Raw genomic sequence first — 27674 nt, forward strand, 5'->3', positions numbered from 1 at the left:
GTGGCATGTTTGGACAAGAGGGTGTTAGAATGTGGAGATGACCATTAAGAAAATAAGCCAACCAATAAATTTAAACAATAATGATCTGTAGAAATAAAAATGGATATAAACTTAGAAATAGCTATGGATCTTAGGAGGGAGTGACCTTTCCTGCTCTGATCTGGGAGGGGGGTTTCGTGTGGACTCTGCACAAAGATCATAAATAGACAAAGTAATAAGGGCTTATGTTAGTAAAGAGAAAAGTGAAGTTAGCTATCTGATGTATGTTTGTTAGCATGGTAATGATACTTCACAAAGGTCTTCTCATACACATACACATGCAATACACAATCACAGTAAACAACTCCATTTCATACTGCATTGGCTGAAAACCATGACCATATTCACTGGACAGATTTCAAAACTTGAGGGGTCGAAGAAACGGGCACAACATGTGGGTTAAAATACCTTCTGTCGCATAAAGGGGTAAAAGTGGGAGCTCAAAACATCCAAGAACTCACTGTGATAGAGCCTAATTTTTGTCCTTTGTCTTGAATGTACAGTCACACCAAACCTTCAACTATACACATACACACTTAACACAGGGTCATTCAGTGTAACATTAGTCACCCCTGAAGACATTACATTACATTACGATCATTTGGCAGACGCTTTTATCCAAAGTGACTTACATTACATTACCACCCTTCGCAGAGGGGGGAGCAATTGAGGGTTCGGTGCCTTGCTCAGGGGCACCTCGGCAGGGACTCGAACTGGCAACCCTCCGGTTACCAAGCGGAAGCTCCACCCACTCGACTACTGCCTCCCCTAGACTTCACTTTACTTGAAGTACAGAATGTGTGTATTGGTACACAGTCCAAATGAACTGGCAAAACTACCTCTGCTTCATGCTTGACCCTTTTAAGAGGGGTGGATTTTCAATAATTCATGCTCTTCCTGTTGCTTGGGGTTATACTGTATAGTCAGACCAACTTGTGCTGAGGTCTCAGGCTGACAGAGCACCCAGGTGACCATGGATTCTCTCACACTGCTGGTCCAGCTGTTGGTTGTGCTCTCATATGTGTGGTCCAGCATGCAGTTCAGGCTCGGGTACTATGGCGGATCACATTACATTACATTACATTACAATCATTTGGCAGACGCTTTTATCCAAAGCGACTTACATTACATTTACCACCCTTCGCAGAGGGGGGAGCAATTGAGCAATTGGTTCGGTGCCTTGCCCCTGAGCAAGGCACCGAACCCCAAAAGGGCGGAATTCAGATGGAACATATGAGCTATTGCAATGTTCAGTTCATGAGTGTGACTTTTGAATTGGATTTGTAACTGCCATTTAATAATCATTTATCCAATATCTAAAGTACGGCATAATGACTAAATTCCCTTTGAGTTTGTTGTCTTTGGGTAAATTATAAGCAACAAATCACATGCAAATAGACAGAATTAGTTGGAATATTGGTTATAATCAGAGCATTTAGAAGTAATTCAAGTCTAGTTTGTGTTGGCCTACATTTTGGACTGTAGTTTCTGTATAACATACATGTCAATTGGTTGATCAAGGCTTCTTATAGTTCCTAATCTTGACTGCCTATATGCGGTCTTTCCTGGGAGTCATTTTTCACTGATTGAGCCACAGGGATATGTTTGGTCTAATGTGAGTCCTGTTAGAGTGATGCATTGTTCTCTAATCTCACTGATTTCATTGCAGGTGGAACCTCGCTAACTGTGGCCCCAACTAGAATGATTGCTAGGAATTTCTAAATTCCCAAATCACAAATGATGAAATAAAGTAAATCAAACCAGGTAGTGGTGGTCAAAAAAGAAGAGAAGAATGAATAAGGAAGTAGAGAGAAAGTAATAGCAAGAGAAGAAAACGGTCTGGTAGAAAGAAGAGAGCCAGGGAGAAAAGAGAAAATATAACAATTAAATAAAACTGTTTCGTTATTTTATTCAAATACATTTCCTCCATTGCAGCCTTTCCGTGTAAAGAAACTATAGCCCAGTGAATTCTTGACAATTGATAAGAAATGAAAACAGTCACACACTTGCCAACATACACACTCTCTGTAACCCAAAATAGGGAAGTGTTTCTCTGGTTGTCATTTCAGTTTGACACACAAGTAAACCACAGGACATAACTGAGATCTAAACGAATCAAACTATTCTTTTGATATTTCATCCAAAATATTCGAAATTCTGAGGCCTAGTTTTAATCATGCTGAATTGGATTCAGGCACAGTTTTCTCTCTTGGCAAGATCTTTGCAATCAGCCTGAGAAATGAACTCTTGAGCATTGGTGCCTGAAAGGCGCACATGCTTTCCAACTGCACTTTGATTAAATGCAGGAAACTAAACACCTACTGTGAGGAGGTAGAAACATCTTCAAATGAACAAGGGTGATTGAAGGTTTAGGTGTTTGGTATGTGCTTTATATGCTCTCCTGTTCATCCTTGGGAAAGGATTGAAACGTCCGCTTCAAATAATGTCAATCAACATAAGAAGAATGTCAAACCCATTCTGCTGCTGGCAAATTCTTAACATTAGAAAGGGTGAATGTCCTGTAAGTATAAATAAGTGTCTGAAGTAAATCAAGTAAGTCAAACCTGCTTAGCTCTACCTGTGACAGATACATTCATCTCTTTCATCTGTTCACGTGTGTTATTTTCTTGTTTTTTGTCTAATTGCAAATGAAATAGAACTTGCAATTCACAAAAAGTGAAACTGAAAGCATGATCACTTACTGTAAACCTAAGGAATGAGAGACCGTAACTTTAGACATTCCCATCATACTTTTAACCCACATCAAGCCTGCAGCCTGAGCTTACTGTGTCCATTCCTTTGTATGTCATTGTGTTTGAATATTGTAATGGCAGAAGTTTACAGTCTTCTGTTGCCCTACATACTGAGGTGATTGCTCAACCCAACATCAGTCATTTTCAGGGGAGTGTCATTGTCCTTGTCTCAACTTTGGGTTTTGTACAGGAATCATACCCAATGAATGTTCATTGTTTGCTTACTTCCTTGTTGATTGTTTCACGCTACTCCAATTGCACGGTAATTTTCCACGGGACAATAAACTTATCTTGTCTTATGTGATGCCATAAAATGATTGTCTTGTCTACCTTGTTGTGAAATGTTTTTAAGAGGCACTGTAAGGTGAAAAAATATACATTAATAATAAATACAATTAGAATTATAGGGTCAACATAAGGTTTAAGTTTATAATCAGGATACTGACTCTGACAGTCTGTGCCCTTCACCATGGGTACAGGTAGAGCAGAGCTACCTGATTTCCAATACAAGAGACTGTTAACACTCCACCATTTGAGAGCTGGACTGGAGGTGGGGGAGTGCCAATTGGTGCTGCGCTGTCTGGGGTCTCCTCCTTAGATCACTGATTACTACATAGGTGCAAATTGTACTGTATTGTTGTTGTGTAATATGCTATAACATATGCTATCTGGCCACCAGGGGAAAAATCTCAGATACACTGAGGTGGAAAGGAGTCAGGTCACACACAGCAGGAGACCAGGGTCAGGGCAAGATTAACAATAACTTCACTAAACGCATAATCATTTGATGACATTATACCCGCTTTGAATTTAAGTCAATCCAACTAACAATTCTAGGAGATTTTCCCAGTAGGCAGGGGCTCTCACGTACATTGTGTGTTTACCTGTTATAGACAGAAGGTATGTTTTGATTCTGGTATGCCTTGTGTTGGGAATTCAAATGTTATTCTAGGTTTGTTGTTTGTGATATTTGTTCAACTATTAGACATTCAAACGTTCAAATGTCAATTAAATTGTTAATCGTTATCCTTTGTGCGAATATTTTAGTAGTTTCCAGAGGACTTGTATGTCCACGTTTACCTTGTGAAGGGATTAGTCCTTAATTATTATGAATTGCAGTAAGCGTGATGCACCGCAATCTCTGAATTAATACGAACCTAATCATCGAGATAATCACAATTGAGCAGGACTCATATAGAGCAGGGGTCTCCAACCTTTTTGCCTCGGAGAGCTACTTTGACAAAATAAAAGTGTCGGAGATCTACTCATGTTTTATATTATTCGTAACATTGAGCCACATGGCTGATTCTCCACCCAAACCAGCTGAATAAGCGTCTTTTGTGTAAACATTTACAAAATGTTGATATCCAACACTCAACACTCACATTTTGTATCAAAATGCACTTCAATTCAGCAACATGAGCTTGTTTTTTTCTGTATACATTTTCAGTGTCAAGCTCACACCAATAAATTCACATCATATTAATCCTGTTTTCCTGTTTTACACTGGATTGAGAGCCTGGGTGGAGCTTTTTTTTTCTTCCAAGTTCCAACTGAACTGTTGGATGCACAGTTCTCATGTCTGTGAAGGTTTTCTGTGGACCCTGCTCGACATGACAGCTTAATTCTGCAAATTTTGCCTTTATGTTGTCACAATTGTTAAAATGCATCCAATTGCTGCTTTCCCCCCCAGCTGTCACTCCTCTTTTCGCGCACTGCAGACCGAGACCATCCTATCATTCTGTCTTGTATTAAGTTGCAGAAAAAATGAAAACAACCCTCGGACGGTAGCCGGCTCCCATCGTTCACCGAAAAGAGCTAAAAGAGATGATATGGGAACTACGGGGAACTCTTCGAGCCGGTGCGTTCGCTAACGACACATGACGCCCTGCTGGCAGCCGGAAAGTCACGTGAAAAGTTGCCGTGGACTTTGGTGAAGTGGCGCTCCACAGACGCGTTAGCACCGCCAATGAGACACGCACACACTTGCCATTCACATTCGCAATTTGTTGCCTCTTATCGGGGCTGTTTTCGCGGCAGTCATCAGCGAATTCGGCGCGCGCTTGCTGGCCGGATGTTACGGTGTCAAGTCACCAAACCTTACAGCAGCGTCATTTGTTGAACTGACAGCTGATTGGCTAATAATCGTTTTGTGACCAAGGAGGCGGGATTTGAATTTGATTGGATATGAATTTAAAAAGCTATACCAAGTGACGATGTGTTGTATAATGTACGTATTCTTTGAACCTTTAAGCGAGCGACTCGGAAAGGCTTTGCGAGCGACCGGTAGCTCCCGAGCTCCCGAGCGACCCCTGCTATAGAGGAAAGAATTAGAATGAATCTTATATTTGTGTGTTTAATTTATCAAACACACTTGTTGTTGTTAAGTAGATGAATAATCTAGCCTTAGTGTAATTAAGAACGTATACTCAATGCCAAATTAATCCTGAAGTCCTGCACTAATATAATGATTTGAAACTTAAAACTTCTTATTCTAAGTAGAGAATTGGCGATCTTTTTTCAAAATCAACCGATTAGAGATTAAACTATCACTACCAATGAATTCCTTTATTTTATGGAGTCAGAATATTTAAACAATAATAATAATTTCACAGTGCCGATAAGAGATTTAACCAAGCCTTCCCCGCATCAAACTGGAGGAGTAGAGAGTTCTCAGGCAGTGGAACGCATCTGGTTACAGAACAATCAAGCAGATAACCTGATAGTAATCAGGAAATAAAGAATAATTCCCTTTTGCTTTTACGCTATGACATTTGTTGCATGTGTCTGCACCTGTCTTGTCATTTCCGTGAAGAAGTGAAGGGAAAGATTAGGGAAATGTTTCCCCATGTGGTTTGTAGTAAGGATTACGTGTATTTGGGTTTCCTCCTTTGTAATCAAGAATACCTTTCCTCAAAGGAAGGTGTCGTTGAATTAAAGTTAAGCTCTTCCTGCTTTATTGTGGACAAAGTGTACTACTTACTGGAGGCAAAAAGAAGGATTGGGGCCTTACCTGGTGTCAGATTACTAACAACATGGACAGAACTGAAATCCAGTAAACACTGGGATTATCACTACTGGCTCAGGTCTGTGATTGCTTCCTTGTAGGTTTTCAATGATGTATTTAGCATGAACTTTATAACCCTTACTTATGTATGTGTAATGTGGTGCTAACATCATGAAGTAAAGACAGTAAATACTACTTGTTGGGGATAGAGCTTTGACTCTTCCTCCTAACTTTATTCCGATATGTTTTATTCAATTAAGACTGTTCTCAGTGTATTATACCGTGCCTGATACAGAATGTACCTTTTTGTGACCAGTTGCAAGTAATATATGACTGGATGACAATAAATGTGACACAAACTATAAATGCGTATGAGTATTGATTTGATGTTGAACATTTGCCTAAAAAGATAAATCTGTCCTAACAGCCTCAATCGGGAAATGAGCCGTCGATTGATTGCCACCTTGTTGCAGCATGTGTTTACAGTGTTCTGTGGCAAGAGCTCTTATTTGAATTAATTTGAGACCTCCAATAGATTTGTGCAAAGCATTTCTAAATTTGAAACTACTGCACATGAACAACCTCACACTAAGATTACTGGACCTGTGTGATTATCCAGATAATCACATATTTCAGGTTTCTCAGTGCCAGTGAAGCTTCCAGTAATCACTTAGTATGTTTTTACTGGGTACTTCCTTGTACACACGCACACACACACAAACACACACACACACACACACACACACACACACACACACACACGCACACACACACACACACACACACACACACACACACACACACACACACATACACACACCGGACACACAGACACACACACACACCCCCCCCCCCCCCCCCCCCCCCACACACACACACACAGGCATGCACCTGTACACACAGCCATGCAGACACACAAACACACACACACATACTTTGTGACCTGAAACCTTTCATTTATAACAATAAGAAATGAGTGAAAGTAGTGCTGCAATTAGTGCGTATCAAAAGACAAATTATGAATGCAGAGTTCTCTAAAGACTTCTATAAGACATTGATTCATTTGATCTCGACGATTGTAGTCTGGCTCTTGGACTTGAATAGAACCAGTTTTGTTATGGACTCATATGTCTCATATGTACTTCGTTTTTGTTATGAGCGTCTACCAAATGATTAAATGCAAATGTGAGTTTAGAGGTCTTGGTAACTGCTAACTGTCCTGGTAACTTCCTTGATAGAATATTGTTACCGAGCCCTCGACCTAGATTATTCTGAATGTTCACGTGCAAGTAAACAATAGAATTAGTAATTTAATTATTTGTTTTCAATTGTTAGTGCATGATATGAGGGTCCAGCAAGGAAACAGTTTCTTATCAGGAAAGCTTTGTCTTTTCAAAGCAATGGTTTGAATTTAACTAATGCTGCTGTTCATGTTACAAACCAAAGGAGAAACAGACCTAACAATTAATTTGCCAATACAGAAATCGTTTCATTTTTTTTCATTTTGAAAAATCTGTCAAAAATAATCACTGCAAATGAACTCTTCAAACACTGAAAACCTACTGCTGTGACTAGAGGGCAGCCTTTAGGCGGTGAAAAAAGAATGTAGATCAGATAAGAGAGAGGAAAAGCAAATTCAAAAACTAGTAAACTACATAACATAAACTAGTAATTAAGAGGTACATCCCAGTGGTATAAATTCAGCATTTTTATTGATATGAGAGCAATTTGACTTGTACAAGCCTTTTCAACAACAACAATAAAAATCTTTTCAGAAATGTACACCAGGAACTGTGGACAATTTAGAATGAAGAATAAATTATAGCTACATTTATTGTGCATTTATTGTATAAATACTAAAAAAACTGTTAAACAACATTTTTTGATCAGGAACCAGTTTTACAGCTGCATGGGCTGAAACGCATAGTGATCATACCGATGAACTTTGTGTTGAGTCATCACCAGTTTCTCCGGTCAACCAGTACCTATATAAAGATTGTCAAGAGATTGTCGCAGAACATCCTGGGACAGATCAGAGTTTGGGGCACCATGGCTTCCACACTTGTCCTCCTGCTGCAGCTGCTCCTGATCTCACTGGCATCAGCATCTCACTATATGGCGGGCACTTCATCCATCACTGCCAAAGGACGAAACCCTGATGGAACATTTAAGGTGAGATTTTGTAACTTTTCTATCAACTAAATCCTATTATTAGTCTTATCATTCTTATTATTCATTCCTCACTTAATCAGAATTCCTGATTTATGCAAATGCATTATGCACATTTTCCCCTTTTTCTCCCCATTTTTTTTTGACATTTCTAACATTTATCTGAAACAATTATGAAACATACAGTGTTTACTTAATGGTAATTTTACAATGGTTTCGATGCAAATGACCTTTGATATTTAAAATGTACTGAGGTCAATCTTTGACTTTGTTCCACAGGTGGAAATTCGCTACAGGGCAGCCTTTAGACACCCACATTGTTCATACCATTCCTGTTCTTATCAATAATCCTTCGGTTTATGAATTTGTTTGCTCAGAACTGTTCCCTCAAATCATAATTCCTGATTTATGCACATGAATTATGTACATTTTCCCCTGAAGAACTACCAGGCAGGTTGAAACACTTTTTTTACATTTATCTGAAACAATTATGAAACACATACAGTGTATATATACTGACTATTTCACAATATTTTTGATGCGAATGTTATGCAAAAAACACATTTTTAAAATAAACTTCCAGAAATTAGTAAGTCTTTCTACTTAAATTCTCAGTATGGATGAAAGGTCACTGTCTAATTGCAGCATATAGTGGAAAATGTTGGACATTTTCTGAGCAATTAATTTAAAAAACAACATCAGATTGTCTTATGCATCTGTGACTTCAAACTGCCATTGCCATGGTCAGTAACATTTAAGAGCGATAAACATTTCTTTGTTGATATTTGAAATGTACTGAGGTCAGTCTTTGACTTTGTTCTACAGGTGGAAATTCGCTATAGGGCAGCCTTTAGACACCCACATTGTTCATCCCATTCCTGGAACTGTTTCCGCGGTAACTGTGGCTCCCAGACCACACTTCAAAGAGGCCGAATTGACAGCAGTACCAATCCATCGCCTAACCTTCCATGGTGTGAATCAGAGTCAGTGACAACCAGAAACATACCAACTAACAAACCTTTTGTACTGAGGTGAGTAAATGTACTTACAGAAAATCATAAACTTTTCAAGCTAATTTTTTAATGTAAGATTTGATTGGGAAACACTGGCTGACATGATAATGTGGACAACCTTCATTCTAGCCAACTTATTGATCAATTGACAAATATTAATAATTAGAGAAAATGCTTTACTGCTTTGTTTGAAAGTCAGAAGCTATAATCCTTGTTTGTGTCACAGTGAAACATTTGCACAGTGACAAGTTTAGAGATACATATGTACAAACCAAAACACGGTTGCATACATCATAGTAATTTTCCTTGAAATATATAATCATGCACAGAATATCAGTGACTTCCATTATTGTCTATTATACATAACTATTATACATAAATACTGTATATCTATAGATCTATATAGTATAATATATATTTGTGCACATCCATAGAGTAGTTTTGTGATCTTGCGTTATATTGACAGCAAAACGTCAAATCCTCATCATTAACATCACACGTCTTAAGTTCATGAGGAAGTCATATCCTATTGGGTCTGAGCACAGATAAGAAAGAGAAGAAAATATCATAAAACATCACAAAAAAAGTTGCACACTCTTTTTTTAAGAAGGGTTTTCTTTAATTAAAAAGGTGTTGATTTAATTTTTATAATAAGTAAGTATTGTAGTAATGATGTAAATGTTGTTGTATTCACATAGGGCAAGTAGCTGTTGCTGGATTAGTACAAATCACTACATTGGCCCTTGGAAGCTTCTGACCTCTGTGGATTTGGGAACAAGGTCTGACACTAAAGGACCAAACAAATCCCCAGATGTTGCCATTCTACCTTTGCTACGGTAGGTATCCTTCAGTTGTGTGTAGCATACAGCTCACCTCAAATTAACACTGTATAATGTTGCACACTGTGCAAAACTTTATTTCAATAAGCAGTGTGTTTAAAACGAGCTTTGTACACTTGTCCTAAAATAACAAAGCAGGAAATTAGCAATACGTATATTAAGGCATCACATTTGGATACATCATGCTCTGGATATGGTGTATATATTGTAAATAATAACTAAGTGCATTAGGTGGTTAGATCATGTAGTAATGCTCCATTGATCAGTATTAAGCAAATAACATGTCAGATTGCAATAACCCCTCTTAACTGGTGTATATTCTCCAGCTTCACCCTGTACTGTTTTGCTTTCACCCATTAGTGCCCACCAATGGGAAGAAAAAACAAAACTAACTCACTCTTTGAACTTACTCTTTGCAATTCAAAAAATGCTGCAGACTAGTAGAAGTACATTTTATTCATTTTTGACTAACTAAGTGTGTGTAATTGAACAGTTGATGCATAGTACATAGGAGTGATGTCCAGCCAAAATGCTTTTTCACAACGTCGTAACCCAAAGTTGTTCTCACAAATGGCATACCAATGATAAAGCGATTCCTTACAGCTTATACACCATCTCTGAAGGTTCACCTCAGTCCTCCATGTAGTCTCTTTGTCTAAGATGAATTGTGTATGCAAATCAGCTCAGTGAGGAATGTACAGAGGCAGGGCACAGTAAAGGAGGACCTCTACAGGCCAAGAAACACAGCTGTATGGGCCAAAATGTCCTGGGCCCTGTGATAGTGCAAAAGAGGTTGAGAAGAAGGAGTCCTTGTAAGGAGCCATGGCATATTACGATTAAAGCATTTGTGGTTTATGTTATGTTCTTCATGGCACTTGCAAGCATGATACTAACTTATCTTAATCTACACACTCAGACTTCCCGGGAATTGCCAACGATCATACAGACTGATGTCCAGTGATCCTGATGGTGATCAAGTTCGGTGTAGATATGGCTTTGCCTCAAAACAAGAGTGTGTGAGTTGCCGGCAACATGGAGGCTTCACCTTAGACCAGGTTTGCTGAAAAATCAGTTTTTTAATATCTCTTATAACTGCTAGTTTAGCGTTCTGGGTCACCTAACTGCAATACTTTTACATTGTTAGAGTTCTTGCACATTGAGCTATCAGAATCCTAATGCCCAAGAAGGCTATTATGGACATGAGATGGTCGTGGAGGACTTCCCTAGACAGCCCATCACACTGACCTACACGGATGGATCCATATCCAGCAGAGCTTCACTGTCTGTGAGAAGGAAGCGCCAAGCTACCGCCACCACCACCACAGCCCCAACTACCACCACCACAGCCGCAACCACCACCACCGCAGCCCCAACTACCACCACCGCAGCCGCAGCCGCAACCACCACCACCGCAGCCCCGACCACCACCACCACCGCAGCCCCAACTACCACCACCGCAGCCGCAGCCGCAACCACCACCACCGCAGCCCCGACCACCACCACCACCGCAGCCCCATGGACCACGAGCACCACCACCCCACGTCCAACCACCACCACCCACCCATACTCAACCACCACCACCACCCCACGTCCAACCACCACCACCCACCCATACTCAACCACCACCACCACCCCACGTCCAACCACCACCATCACCCACACATACCCAACCACCCGCACATACTCAACCACCACCACCCACACATACTCAACCACCACCCCACGTCAGACCAACACCACGACCAGACCTCCTTATTCAGTCATTCCACTCAGTAAATTACCTTTGCAGTTTACTTTTCGTGGTAAGTTATATCATGTGTTTGCTCTGTACAATATGATTGCTTATGTAAATCATTAACTGTTTACAGGGTTGCATTGCTACAGTTTCTGTCACAGTACCTAGAAATACAAATTGTGCTTGGGCACTAATTTCAATCTTTATTTGTACTCCAGTGGATCTACCTGTTTCATCTTGTTTGGACGGAGACTTCATGCCAAAGTTACTAAGTCCAACACCCACACATGGACAAGTCTTCCAAGCTCAGGTCAACAGAGAGGTGCAGGTCAGAGTCAAGGCACGAGCACAATATGCAACGTAAGGACAACTGCATTAACAGACAAGCCTTTTGAAAGCAAAGCATTATCATCATAGCAAGATCTATTATTAATGACAATTAATTTTGTAGTATATTTGTTATGTTTCACCCAGGCTATCTGGAATTATCATGAGTGGGCCACTGAATATCAGCAAGCACAGGACCACGCAGGATGAGTTTGTCATTAAATGGACACCTGCTCAGGATGATGCTGGAAATGACTACCCAATATGCTTTGCTGTTGAATCACAAAATGGGTGAGCATTCACTTCCTTTCTTTATAACTTACAACTAAAACTTGCTTTATTGTATGTGTGCAAAAAACATTATTTGAATCTTTCCACATGTGCAGGACCACTTCACCTTAGACAAGCCAACTTATTCTTGCCTGTACTGTTCCACAGTATCCCCACTATAAATTACTTTTTATATTTGCACATTTCTAAGCAGAGTTGGAATAAGTTGGAAAATTCTAATGCTAATGTAAAGTAGTAAAATCAAATCACAAACTAATCAAACTTACAGTTCGTCTTGATTACATGGATCTTAAGGCTAAAATTAAGGCTAGAATTTAATGTAGGTTATCTAAAAAAAGAATTTTGTTGCTGGACCTTTACTCAAATGTTATAAATTGGTCCAATTATTGCATTTCAGGGTCCGTTTCTATCAGTCTGAGATGCGCTGTGTTTTGGTGAAGGTTGGGCCATGCGCAGGTGAGTCTCACTGGTATTTTAGTGTGGATGGCAACATATTTCACTGTATTGTTATGAATGAAATAAGTATATCACATGCCAAATGTTATGCTACAGATATTAAATGAGCATCAGACATTGTTATGGGTCAGGAATCAGGATCAGGTGTGTGCAGCTGGGGAGAGGCATCTGACTGATAAGTAGAAGAGTGGCATGTGACTGGCACAAGAGGGAAACAGGGAACAATGGGAAAACACGCCCACTCACAGACAAACAAGGAGGAAGGAGCAATCTGAAAGAACAAGGATGATCATAAACACAGAGACAGGAATCAAATAAATGCAAAAGTTCTGTTTCTGTTGGTTCCCAAAAAGACTCAGATCAGAGCCCCCAATATATCCACCATTTACAGTCATGTGGAGTACCACTGAAATGCATTATGGGATAGAACATTTTCTATTTTCTTTCATGCTAAAATCAATTGATATCAACTGAGGTATCACAGCAGACCCTGACACTTACCTGACATGCAGTGTGGCTACAAAAAACAAAATGGCACATTCCCAACTCTTCTTCATTCTCTGCCTCAGTGAAAACCAATGTGATCTGCCATGAGTCCTCAATGACAGTGGAGATTGACAAATCAACATTTATTGGACTCCGCGAGGAACATCTGCGCCTCAATGACCCCAGCAACACAATCTGCAGCATCCAGACGCATTCCAACAGCACTCATGTCGTAGCTGTCGTCCCCCTTAATGCATGTGGCACTGAAATTGAGGTAAAGTAGAGGAATTGGTTTCATTATCCTCATGAAATAAGGCAGTTGATTAATAAGTTCTGAGATGAGCACAGCAAGGTTTTGCAATGAAATTCAGTGAAATGACACTATCATCAAAGTCAACATGGGTTACCTTAAAATCATTTTCATGTTTTGGAAGAGGTCTGAATCTGAAAAAAGAGAAGAGCAGTTGACCAGGATGAATAAGTCCAAAGCAACATCCATGGTCATAACTGCTGTGCATCGTTTGTCCATTTAGTGCAACCTACAGAGGTCGGGCACCTCTAGAACGTGTAACTTATGATCAGTCAGTTCAAATGAGACAAAATCATACTTCAGCTAAATATATTCGTCATTGCTTTCATTATCATGTGTAGAGTTCATGGGTTATCACTCTATCCATGCAAATGTTCCTGTCAGTAATAGGATGAGTTGCTGGTATTGGTTTGTTTTCTGTAGGGTTTCAATGAGACATTTCAGGACTGAATATTTCACTTTTCCACTGCAGGAAGATGAAGAAAACCTGATTTTCAAGAATGAAATCACCACCTTTGATGTTTTGAGAGATGTCATCACCAGGAAACACCTGCTGGAAGTGGAGTTCTACTGCCAGTACCCCAAACGGGAAAATATGACACTGGGCTTCACAGCACACAGGGAAAATTGCACAGTGTGGGACAAGGGCTTCGGCACATTCACCTACGAGTTTGAGTTTTACCCCAACCGTCAATTTAATACGAGGGTTGATCCAAACTCGTACCCTCTTGTATATGACCTAGGGACTGACATTTTCATGCAGATACAGGCCACATCTTCACTCAACAACACAGAGCTGTTTGTGGAGTCCTGCAGGGCTTCACCATATGACAACCCAAACTACTGGCAAACCTACTCCATCATTGAAAATGGGTATGTCTAAGTACACCTCCAAGCGCAGACTTTTAACTGACACCCTTATTCAAGGATATGAAATGGTCATGAACTTATTTCAAATGAAATGCTTCAGTTATTTTATGTCTTCAGCACACATCCTGTGATGCATGTTATTCATATGAGACAGTAAACTTCAAATAATTAATGTTCTGTTTCTTGTCTCTCCCCACCGCCACACCCTTTGTCTAGGTGTACAGTTGACCCATCTGTAAATATCTATGCCCCTGCACACCAGAAACAATTCCGATTCAGCATGGAGGCCTTCAAGTTCATCGGACTGCATGACCAGGTGAAGACTGGACAAATTTAGACCAGGACAGGTTACTTTAAACTAAAGGGCCTGTGTCAGACAGCTCTTATTACATGCTTAATTGAAAACATGCATATGGAGTTTTAGTATTAACATTTTAATTAAGTATTAAAATGAGTAGGCTTGACTTGTTAGAACAACCTGATGTAGAGAATGAAAAGAAAGATTAGGTGGAAGGTTTTGTAGAAAAGCATATGACAACATGCAGATGAAAATGGAGGAACTTTGTTTGCTGATGACAGGTTGTTGTGTTATTTTAAGGTGTACATCAGCTGTTCAGTCCTGGTGTGTGAAGCAGGGAACCCCCAGAGTCGGTGCTCCAGGGGATGCATCAACTCCACAACGCAGCATAGTGTTGGGAAGAGAGAGGCTGTCATTCAGTCTACCACGCACTTTATTTCCCAGGGTCCTCTGCGTCTGAGAAGATCAATAGACAGTACAGAACGCATGGGAAGTGCAGGTAATACTGGAGTTGAAAGTTTTATCCTGTGTATTTTGAAATGAAAACAAAAACTACATTTTAAAGTGTAATTGCTTTGCTTTGACTCTGATTGGACTCTCAGAACCCTGATGAAACCATTTTAATTTGTCTTTGTCTCTTCTCTAGCAACCAACCTGAATCTGAACCTGGTGTTCATCGCTGGATGCCTTCTGGCAACTGTTGGCATGGTCTGTGCTGTGGCCATGTACAAAGTCAAAATGTCAAAGGTCAAATATCAACCATTGCCAACCTCTGAAAGTTAAGGCATTTGTGTGTGTGCAGAATATCACCTTTGATCCCTAATACTGTTTTTCCAAGGATCTTAAGTGGACTATTTATGGTTAGGGTTAGGGATGACTATTTAGCAATGTGACTGTATAACATCCAGAGAAATTGTGGAATATCTGAGCGAGGAAATATGTAGTGAGGAACCTGTATTCGAGTTCCACTGAAACATATTTTAAGCTGCACTGGACGGATGATCAAAGACGTCTGCAATTGCTGACAGCTTATTTGTTTGCTGTGTTTATCTTCTTGCTTCAGAGACTTTCCTAATGTGCATGGGATTCTGGTTCTTACTCATTCTATGATTAGGTCTATTCAAATACAATATGGAAACAAGCATTTGTTTGTCTTATCTTACCTGATCAATCTTATTCACATATCAAGCAATCATCAATACTTTGTCATAATCAACAATAATAATAATTGAATAAAGCACTCGAAAAAAAAACATGATTGTATTCTCCCTTTGTTCACCTTAACCCTTCACACACAGAGAAAACAAGAAAGTGAGGAAAGGAGAGAGAGAAAAAAATGAATGAAAATTTGCAGGCACACACATGAAAAGTTCCCAACCCAGCCCATATATCTGTAAGAACACAAGGAGAAACACTCTCATAAACTTAATATGTAAGGAAAAGATGGCGGGAACCTCAAGAGAGGGAAGAGAGACATCTCCTCAAATAGCCAGATGTAAAATAAAGAGCTACTGCAGGGGGGGGGCGGCGCTGGATCGGAAGAGGAGCAATATGAATAAGTACTGCCTCAGGTAAATGAATGAGGCGATACTTCTCGCTGCAGGAGAATAAGTGTCCAGAGCACGACAAGCATGGATGTTTGGATGTCTGCATTGGAGATAATAACAAAAAAAACAAACATCATAACAAAATGGGTCTGCATGGTCTTTTTTATTAGCAGGCGGCTCCATTATCTTTTAGTTTTTATCAGAAATGTTCCGACAAACAAACCCTATACAGGATGCTTTGCTTTACTAATCCCCCCCCCCCTCATAGTGCCTTTACCTTCTGCTATATTGCTGAATCGGCTTCTTTTTTGTTGTTTAAATGTTGGCATGGCAACTGTATGCCGTATAATCGCCACCAACCGGGCTGCAGTGTGAGGTCACATTGCTGAATTATCAAACATCATTTTGTTAGGATTTTAAGTCTCAGATTCCTGTTTCCAGAATAAAAGCCGCTATACTACTACCAGCCAGTATTTACATTTGTTTGATTGACATTCCCTTGTATGTCATTGTGTTTGAATATTAAAATGGCAGTAGGACACAGTCTTCTGTTGCCCTACATACTGAGGTGATTGCTCAACCCAACATCAGTCATTTTCAGGGGAGTGTCATTGTCGTTTGTACAGGGACCAAACCCAATGAAAATTGTATTGTATGCTTAGTCCCTTGTTGATTATGTCTTGCACGCCAATTGCATGTGATGCCAAAAAAATGATTGTCTTGTCATCTCCTCGTTGTGAAATGTTTTTAAGAAGCACAGTGTTACAAGTTGAACAAGGCATTCAAAGGCATTCAGAGAACCTTGGGTTCTTTCAAATTTCTGCTCAATGTGACGGTTCCTGTCTCAGCTGCATCTGCATGGTTCACCTGTATGTACAATATCTATCAGTACTTTGCAGGATCAGTGAATGCCTCTCCAAAAGTAAGACAGAATTCAGATGGGACACATGAAGTATATTTAAATGTTAATGTCAGCTAAATCTATCCCTGCTGACACTTTCTCTCATCATCTCATTTGTGTCTCATTGTTCTTCTCAAATAACGTGTAATACATATATCCACAGCCAATAGCAAGATCAAGTGTTATCAGAAAAATATGGTTGTGAAGGAGAAGGCATCCAGACACTACAGATAGGGCCATGGCCAGATATGAGGTCACAGAGGTCAGCACTAGTTGGGTGATTTCTGTTTTCTGATTTCTGGGTCTTGTTTTTTCATGCTGTACTGTAACTGTTTACTGTGTAATTTCCCTTGGGATAATACAAGAGCAGCAGCTGATGGCTCTGTAGATCAAACAAGCTTCATACAAATAACGGTTATATTAAAATAGTAATTATAGTAATAAAAGGAAATTCCACCTGTGATGATGCCCGGTAATAAAGTAAGAATTACTTACTTTATTCTTTATACATCCAGTGTCTGTGCCAGGAGGGTCAGTCTGGCCTAAACCACCACAGATTACCAATACCTCAATGATCGTAAAATATGGGAATAGGTTTCAGTGGTTCCCAAACTTTTTCTTTCGTGCCCCACTTTTATTTTTTTGGAGTAGCTCTGCGCACCCCCTAGGGGTAGCGCCCCCCACTTTTGGAACCACTGCGTTATATAGTAATGTATGTGTTTTGGTGGGACTCTTCAAACCCAGCAAACCAGGACCGATCCTGCTGAACTGGAAACCTCATTCAAAAGCAAACCTGAAAGTCGCACATGACTGGAACATCAAACTGGAAGAGCAGAGAGTTCTCAGGCGGTGTGAAGCATTTGACATTTTTCCAGTTTTTGGCATGTGTTTGAAGTGTTCTCTGGCAAGTAAGCTTGCCACAGTGAAACTTCCCGTAATCACATCGCATGCTATGAATTCAATGTTTTTACTGGGTTAACTTCCTTGTACAGACACAAACACGCACACACACACAGGCATGTACCCAGGCACGTACACACGTTTTGAAACATTTAATTTACAGCAGTAAGAAATCATCACTATACTGTAAATTACTGCAATTAGTGTGTTTTAAAAGACAAATTATGAATGCACAGTAAACTCTCTATAGACTTCTATAAGACATTGATTCATTTGATCTTGACGATTGCAGTCTGGCTCTTGGACTTGAACAGAACCAGTTTTGTTATGGACTTGAGTTCATATGTCTCATATGTACTTTGCTTTTGATAAAAGCGTCTGCCAAATGATTAAATGCAAATTTGAGTTTAGAGGTCTTGACTGTCTTGTTAACTTCCTTGATAGAATATTGTTACCGAGCCCTGGACCAAGATTATTCTGAATGTTCACGTTGTAAGTTAACTATAGAATTAGTTATTTCATCATTTGTTTTCAATTGTTGGTGCATTCAACATACTATGCGTGTACAGATCTAGGGTCTTCTTTAGAAATACTGTTAGGAAACTCTAAAGGGAGGAAGGTTGGAGGGAAATCAATCAGACAAGCGACAAAACAGGTGTGTTTATTGTGCTTATTTATTGGCAATTATTTTTCAAATACTTAATCTGTCTTTAAATAACGTTCTATCGTATATTATTTTTATCAAATTTGATTTGATCTGAAACCAGTTTTACAGCTGCATGGGCTGAAACGCATAGTGATCATACCGATGAGATTTGCTTTGAGTCATCACCAGTTTCTCCGGTCAACCAGTACCTATATAAAGATTGTCAAGAGGATGTTAGGCGCAGAACATCCTGGGACAGATCAGAGTTTGGGGCACCATGGCTTCCACACTTGTCCTCCTGCTGCAGCTGCTCCTGATCTCACTGGCATCAGCATCTCACTATATGGCGGGCACTTCATCCATCACTGCCAAAGGACGAAACCCTGATGGAACATTTAAGGTGAGATTTTGTAACTTTTGTATCAGCTAAAAATCCTATTATTATTCTTATCATTCTTATTATTAATCCCTCAGTTTATGAGTTTGTTTGCTCAGAACTGTTCCCTTTAATCATAATTCCTGATTTATGCACACGAATTATGTACATTTTCTCCTTAAGAACTACCAGGCAGGTTTGAAACACTTTTTTGACATTTTCCTGACACAATTATGAAACATTCAGTGTTGATTTCCTGGCAATTTTACAATATTTTTGATGCAAATGTTTTATGATATTAAAATGTACTGAGGTCAGTCTTTGACTTTGTTCCACAGGTGGAAATTCGCTACAGGGCAACCTTTAGACACCCACATTGTTCATACCATTCTTGGAACTGTTTCCACGGTAACTGTGGCTCCCAGACCACACTTCAAAGAGGCCAAATTGACAGCAGTACCAATCCAACGCCTAACCTTCAATGGTGTGAATCAGAGTCAGTGACAACCAGGAACATACCAACTAACAAACCTTTTGCACTGAAGTGAGTAAATCATAAACTTTTTACGTAATTTCCTAATGTAAGATGGATATGTGTCTGTCTGTCTGTCTGTAAGTCTGCCGTCCGTCTGTCTATGTAGCAATGTATAGCTTACATGATAATGTGGACAACCTTCATTCTAGCCAACTTATTGATCAACCCAAACATGGTTGTATACATCATATTAATTTTCCTTGAAATAAATAAATCCTGCACAGTATATCAGTGACTTCCATTATTGTCCATAAATATTATACAGATATATCCATAAATACACTTGGTATTATATATATTTGTGCATATCCATAGAGTATTTACTTTGGGATCTTGCATTATGTTGACTGCAAAACGTCAAATCCTTTGGAAATCACGTCCTAAGTTCATGAAGGAAGTCATTATTATGAGCTTGTGTTGGTATACAAATGTGTCAACAGGTCACTGAGTGCCAGTTTGATGCAAGTTACAAAAAAAAAAAAATGCAGCTGCCCGCAACAACAATAGTGTAATGTCAGTCACTTGAAGTCGCTTCCACAATGGCCGTTCAAAGCAATTACAGTTACAGAATGGGTTATTTAGCGCCATCTAGTGGAGGCGGAGTGGTAGTGATTTCAGCAGTAGTGTCAAATGTGTTTGTTTGCCATAACTGATGCCACTCTCAGTGTAAGTGTATTGATGCCATTTCACTGTTCTGTGCATCTGGCTGATATGACAGCTGCCTAGCTGTCATACAGGAATTAAGAGTGTATATATAGAAAGATATAAATATATGTGAAGTGGCAAAACTTGACCTAGAATCTTCGTTTGCCACTCTTGCAAGACGTAAAGTTTCTGACTCGTGTTATCTGTAGCTGATATCTGAATTGCCAAAATAATGAGGCAGATTTAGAATCAAAAAGGCAATTTATTCCACAAGATGGTCAAAAAAAATAAAAAACCTCAACATGGGGTCCTATCAGCTATCTGTAACTTGCTTAAACTAAATTATAATGCATGAATATAGAGATAAGGAAACTTCTACAGGAAAACGGTCAGAAAACTGTTGCTCAACTGCTCCACTGAATCTGAACCAGAACCTTTTCCCTATAGACGCACATGCGCACAAACGAAAACTCCTCTAATTACTCCTATAGCAGGACAGCTAGTGGAGCACAGATAAACAATCTTAGATGAATCAACACTGCAAATACGATTGATAACTTAATAATAACATTCTACAATGACATATTCATTTTAACCGAAAAAAAAGATTGAACTGTTTTCAATTCAACATATTGCTGATAAGGCACAATATACAACGTAAGCTTTGTGTTTGTGTACTTTTGGTATTAACAATATGTATGTGGAAAGAGTGGCAGCCGTGAAATGCTCAGCCAGTGTAATGTTTTGTGGTCTTAATTCAAAAGTAAGTATTGGAGTAATGATGTAAATGTTGTTGTATTCACATAGGGCAAGTAGCTGTTGCTGGATTAGAACAAATCACTACATTGGCTCTTGGAAGCTTCTGACCTCTGTGGATTTGGGAACCAGGTCTGACACTAAAGGACCAAACAAATCCCCAGATGTTGCCATTCTACCTTTGCTACGGTAGGTCTCCTTCAGTTGTGTGTAGCATACAGCTCACCTCAAATTAACACTGTATAATGTTGCACACTGTGCAGAACTTAATTTAACGAGCAGTGTGTTTAAAACGAACTTTGTACACTTAAATAAAATAGATACAATAAAATAGCAAAGCAGAAAATTAGCAATATATTACTGGGGCAAAGTAGAAGTACATTTTATTCATTTTTGACTATCTAGCTAACTAACATCTGAACTTAAACAGTTGATGCATAGTACAACCGAGCATTTTAACCGCTAAGTGAGTCCTCATTTACAAAATGTACATTTACAATATAGACACGGGGGTTAAAATATTTCTGATATGCTCGGTTATGTACAGAAGTACATTTTATTCATTTTTGACTAACTAGCTAACTAACATCTGAACTTAAACAGTTGATGCATAGTGCAGTCTCTGACGGGAGAGGCAGTGGCTCAGTGGTAGAGCTTCCGCTTCGGAACCGGAGGGTTGCCGGTCCGAGTCCCTGCCGAGGTGCTCCTGAGCAAGGCACCGAACCCTCAATTGCTCCCCCCTCTTTAATGGGTGGTAATGTAATGTAAGTCGCTTTGTAAAAAAGCGTCTGCCAAATGCTCGTAATGATATATGTAATGTACAGTGAAGATGAGCAATTCATTACAGCTTAAGCACCAAGGTTCACCTCAGTCCTCCATGTAGTCTCTTTGTCTAAGATGAATTGTGTATGCAAATCCGTGCAGTGAGGAATTTACAGATGCATGGCACAGTATAGGAGGACCTCTACAGGCCAAGAAACACAGCTGTATAGACCAAAATGTCCTTATTTCAGACAAGGTATGGTTTTAGAGAAGTGAAAGAGGAAGTTGGAAAGGATCAGAGGGTAAGACAACATGTGTGTGCTGTTTACAATGCTGCATCATCCCAAACCATTTGCCCAAACGACCCTGCACTACACACTTAGGCCCTGTGATAGTGCAAAGAGGTTGAGAGGAAGGAAGGAAGGAAAGAAGGGAGGAAGGAAAGAAGGAAGGAATCCTTTTAAGGAGCCATGGCAAATTATGATAAAAGCATGTGTGGTTTATGTTGTGTTCTCCATCATGGCACTTCACGTTTCCATTTGTTGGTTTTTATGTGAAGCACAAGCATGACACTAACTTATCTCATTCTACACACTCAGACTCCCCCAGAACTGCCATCGATCATACAGGCTGATGTCCCATGATCCGGATGGTGATCAAGTTCGGTGTAGATATGGTTCTGCCTCACAGCATGAGTGTGTGCGTTGCAGCCAACATGGAGGCTTCACCTTAGATCAGGTTTGCTGAAAAATCAGTTTCTTAATATCTTGTATAACTGCTAGTTTGGCTTTTGGGTCACCTAACTGACATATCTTTACATTGTTAGAGTTCTTGCACATTGAGCTATCAGAATGCACCACAAGGCTATTATGCACATGAGATGGTTGTGGAGGACTTCCCTCAAGAGCCCATCACACTGACCTACACGGATGGATCCATATCCCGCAGAGCTCCACTGACCACCACCACCACCACAGCTACAGCCCCGATCACCACCACCACAGCTCAGACCACCACCACCACAGCTCCCACCACCACCACCACCACAGCTCCCACCACCACCACCACCACAGCTCCCACCACCACCACCACCACAGCTCCCACCACCACCACCACCACAGCTCCCACCACCACCACCACCACAGCTCCGACCACCACTACCCCAAACCCTTGGTGGTGGACCACCACCACCACAGCTCCGACCACCACCACCACCACAGCTCCCACCACCACCACCACCACAGCTCCAACCACCACCACCACCACAGCTCCCACCACCACCACCACCACAGCTCCGACCACCACCACCACCACAGCTCCCACCACCACCACCACCACCACAGCTCCCACCACCACCACCAGAGCTTCTCCATCTTGGCGGAGGAAGCGCCAAGCCACCACCACAGCTCCGACCACCACCACCACCACCACCACAGCTCCCACCACCACCACCACAGCTCCGCCCACCACCACCACAGCTCCCACCACCACCACCACAGCTCCCACCACCACCACCACAGCTCCCACCACCACCACCACCACAGCTCCGACCACCACCACCACCCAAGCCTGGACCACCACCACCACCACAGCTCCCACCACCACCACCATAGCTCCCACCACCACAGCTCCCACCACCACCACCACCACAGCTCCCACCACCACCACCACAGCTCCGACCACCACCACCACCACCACAGCTCCCACCACCACCACCATAGCTCCCACCACCACAGCTCCCACCACCACCACCACCACAGCTCCCACCACCACCAGCACCACCCCGACCAGACCTCCTTATTCAGTCATTCCACTCAGTAAATTACCTTTGCAGTTTACTTTTCTTGGTAAGTTATATCATGTGTTTGCTCTGTACAATATGATTGCTTATGTAAATCATTAACTGTTTACAGGGTTGCATTGCTACAGTTTCTGTCACAGTACCTAGAAATACAAATTGTGCTTGGGCACTAATTTCAATCTTTATTTGTACTCCAGTGGATCTACCTGTTTCATCTTGTTTGGACGGAGACTTCATGCCAAAGTTACTAAGTCCAACACCCACACATGGACAAGTCTTCCAAGCTCAGGTCAACAGAGAGGTGCAGATCAGAGTCAAGGCACGAGCACAATATGCAACGTAAGGACAACTGCATTAACAGACAAGCCTTTTGAAAGCAAAGCATTATCATCATAGCAAGATCTATTATTAATGACAATTAATTTTGTAGTATATTTGTTATGTTTCACCCAGGCTATCTGGAATTATCATGAGTGGGCCACTGAATATCAGCAAGCACAGGACCACGCATGATGAGTTTGTCATTAAATGGACACCTGCTCAGGATGATGCTGGAAATGACTACCCAATATGCTTTGCTGTTGAATCACAAAATGGGTGAGCATTCACTTCCTTTCTTTATAACTTACAACTAAAACTTGCTTTATTGTATGTGTGCAAAAAACATTATTTGAATCTTTCCACATGTGCAGGACCACTTCACCTTAGACAAGCCAACTTATTCTTGCCTGTACTGTTCCACAGTATCCGCACTATAAATTACTTTTTATATTTGCACATTTCTAAGCAGAGTTGGAATAAGTTGGAAAATTCTAATGCTAATGTAAAGTAGTAAAATCAAATCACAAACTAATCAAACTTACAGTTCGTCTTGATTACATGGATCTTAAGGCTAGAATTTAATGTAGGTTATCCTAAAAAAAAGATTTTTGTTGATGGACTTAAACTCAAATGTTATAAATTTGTCCTATTATTGCATTTCAGGAATCGTTTCTATCACTCTGAGATGCGCTGTGTTTTGGTGAAGGTTGGGCCATGCGCAGGTGAGTCTCACTGGTATTTTAGTGTGGATGGCAACATATTTCACTGTATTGTTATGAATAAAATAAGTATATCACATGCCAAATGTTATGCTACAGATATTAAATGAGCATCAGACATTGTTATGGGTCAGGAATCAGGATCAGGTGTGTGCAGCTGGGGAGAGGCATCTGACTGATAAGTAGAAGAGTGGCATGTGACTGGCACAAGAGGGGACAATGGGAAAACACGCCCACTCACAGACAAACAAGGAGGAAGGAGCAAACTGAAAAAACAAGGATGATCATAAACACAGAGACAGGAATCAAATAAAAGTTCTGTTTCTGTAGGTTCCCAAAAAGACTCAGATCAGATCCCCCAACAATTCACCATTTACAGTCATGTGGAATAGTCCTGAAATGCATTATGAGATAGAACATTTTCTATTTCCTTTTATGCTAAAATCAATTGATATCAACTGAGGTATCACAGCAGACCCTGACACTTACCTGACATGCAGTGTGGCTACAAATAACAACATGGCACATTCCCAACTCTTCTTCATTCTCTGCCTCAGTGAAAACCAATGTGATCTGCCATGAGTCCTCAATGACAGTGGAGATTGACAAATCAACATTTATTGGACTCCACGAGGATCAACTGCGCCTCAATGACCCCAGCAACACAATCTGCAGCATCCAGAGACATTCCAACAGCACTCATGTCGTAGCTGTCGTCCCCCTTAATGCATGTGGCACTGAAATTGAGGTAAAGTAGAGGAATTGGTTTCGTTATCCTCATGAAATAAGGCAGTTGATTAATAAGTTCTGAGATGAGCACAGCAAGGTTTTGCAATGAAATGAAGTGAAATGACACTATCATCAAAGTCAACATGGGTTACCTTAAAATCATTTTCATGTTTTGGAAGAGGTGTCAAATAAGACAAAATAATACTTTAGCTAAATATATTACAGCCATTGCTTTCATTATCATGTGTAGAGTTCATGGGTTATCACTCTATCCGTGCAAATGTTCCTGTCAGTAATAGGATGAGTTGCTGGTATTGGTTTGTTTTCTGTAGGGTTTCAATGAGACATTTCAGGACTGAATATTTCACTTTTCCACTGCAGGAAGATGAAGAAAACCTGATTTTCAAGAATGAAATCACCACCTTTGATGTTTTGAGTGATGTCATCACCAGGAAACACCTGCTGGAAGTGGAGTTCTACTGCCAGTACCCCAAACGGGAAAATGTGACACTGGGCTTCACAGCACACAGGGAAAATTGCACAGTGTGGGACAAGGGCTTCGGCACATTCACCTACGAGTTTGAGTTTTACCCCAACCGTCAATTTAATACGAGGGTTGATCCAAACTCGTACCCTCTTGTATATGACCTAGGGACTGACATTTTCATGCAGATACAGGCCACATCTTCACTCAACAACACAGAGCTGTTTGTGGAGTCCTGCAGGGCTTCACCATATGACAACCCAAACTACTGGCAAACCTACTCCATCATTGAAAATGGGTATGTCTAAGTACACCTCCAAGCGCAGACTTTTAAATGACACCCTTATTCAAGGATATGAAATGGTCATGAACTTATTTCAAATGAAATGCTTCAGTTATTTTATGTCTTCAGCACACATCCTGTGATGCATGTTATTCATATGAGACAGTAAACTTCAAATAATTAATGTTCTGTTTCTTGTCTCTCCCCACCGCCACACCCTTTGTCTAGGTGTACAGTTGACCCATCTGTAAATATCTATGCCCCTGCACACCAGAAACAATTCCGATTCAGCATGGAGGCCTTCAAGTTCATCGGACTGCATGACCAGGTGAAGACTGGACACATTTAGACCAGGACAGGTTACTTTAAACTAAAGGGCCTGTGTCAGACAGCTCTTATTACATGCTTAATTGAAAACATGCATATGGAGTTTTAGTATTAACATTTTAATTAAGCATTAAAATGAGTAGGCTTGACTTGTTAGAACAACCTGATGTAGAGAATGAAAAGAAAGATTAGGTGGAAGGTTTTGTAGAAAAGCATATGAGAACATGCAGATGAAAATGGAGGAACTTTGTTTGCTGATGACAGGTTGTTGTGTTATTTTAAGGTGTACATCAGCTGTTCAGTCCTGGTGTGTGAAGCAGGGAACCCCCAGAGTCGGTGCTCCAGGGGATGCATGAACTCCACAACGCAGCATAGTGTTGGGAAGAGAGAGGCTGTCATTCAGTCTACCACGCACTTTATTTCCCAGGGTCCTCTGCGTCTGAGAAGATCAATAGACAGTACAGAACGCATGGGAAGTGCAGGTAATACTGGAGTTGAAAGATTTATCCTGTGTATTTTGAAATGAAAACAAAAACTACATTTTAAAGTGTAATTGCTTTGCTTTGACTCTGATTGGACTCTCAGACCCCTGATGAAACCATTTTAATTTGTCTTTGTCTCTTCTCTAGCAACCAACCTGAATCTGAACCTGGTGTTCATCGCTGGATGCCTTCTGGCAACTGTTGGCATGGTCTGTGCTGTGGCCATGTACAAAGTCAAAATGTCAAAGGTCAAATATCAACCACTGCCAACCTCTGAAAGTTAAGACATTTGTGTGTGTGCAGAATATCACCTTTGATCCCTAATACTGTTTTTCCAAGGATCTTAAATGGACTATTTCTGGTTAGGGTTAGGGTTAACTATTGACGTGTGACTGTATAACATCCTGAGAAATTGTTTAATATCTGAAATATGTAGTGAGGAACCTGTATTCGAGTTCCACTGAAACATATTTTAAGCTGCACTGGACGGATGATCAAAGACGTCTGCAATTGCTGACAGCTTATTTGTTTGCTGTGTTTATCGTCTTGCTTCAGAGACTTTCCTAAAGTGCATGGGATTCTGGTTCTTACTCATTCTATGATTAGGTCTATTCAAATGCAATATGGAAACAAGCATTTGTTTGTCTTATCTTACCTGATCAATCTTATTCACATATCAAGCAATCATCAATACTTTGTCATAATCAACAATAATAATAATTGAATAAAGCACTCGAAAAAAAAACATGATTGTATTCTCCCTTTGTTCACCTTAACCCTTCACACACAGAGAAAACAAGAAAGTGAGGAAAGGAGAGAGAGAAAAAAATGAATGAAAATTTGCAGGCACACACATGAAAAGTTCCC

General features: G+C 40.4%; 2 protein-coding genes across 2 annotated transcripts; both read left to right on the forward strand.

The window, feature by feature from the left end:
- Positions 1-7794: 7794 nt before the first annotated feature.
- On the forward strand, positions 7795-16128 carry LOC143004800 (uncharacterized). Its single transcript, XM_076155951.1, has 13 exons — positions 7795-7971; positions 8794-8999; positions 9680-9817; positions 10737-10875; positions 10965-11622; positions 11774-11915; positions 12030-12173; positions 12571-12629; positions 13199-13389; positions 13898-14298; positions 14512-14611; positions 14894-15092; positions 15240-16128. The coding sequence occupies exons 1-13, from the start codon at positions 7849-7851 to the stop codon at positions 15374-15376; spliced, it is 2637 nt and encodes an 878-aa protein (XP_076012066.1). The 5' UTR covers positions 7795-7848; the 3' UTR covers positions 15377-16128.
- Positions 16129-18809: 2681 nt separating this feature from the next.
- Positions 18810-27257, forward strand: LOC143004913 (uncharacterized). Its single transcript, XM_076156089.1, has 13 exons — positions 18810-18987; positions 19302-19507; positions 20951-21088; positions 22261-22399; positions 22488-23508; positions 23660-23801; positions 23916-24059; positions 24447-24505; positions 25060-25250; positions 25613-26013; positions 26227-26326; positions 26609-26807; positions 26955-27257. The coding sequence occupies exons 1-13, from the start codon at positions 18865-18867 to the stop codon at positions 27089-27091; spliced, it is 3000 nt and encodes a 999-aa protein (XP_076012204.1). The 5' UTR covers positions 18810-18864; the 3' UTR covers positions 27092-27257.
- The last annotated feature ends 417 nt before the right edge of the window (positions 27258-27674 follow it).

Source organism: Genypterus blacodes, unplaced genomic scaffold (assembly GCF_046128005.1).
Source record: "Genypterus blacodes isolate CSIRO-AG114 ecotype Tasmania unplaced genomic scaffold, CSIRO-AGI_Gbla_v1 ptg000067l_1, whole genome shotgun sequence".
Lineage (NCBI taxonomy): Eukaryota > Metazoa > Chordata > Actinopteri > Ophidiiformes > Ophidiidae > Genypterus > Genypterus blacodes.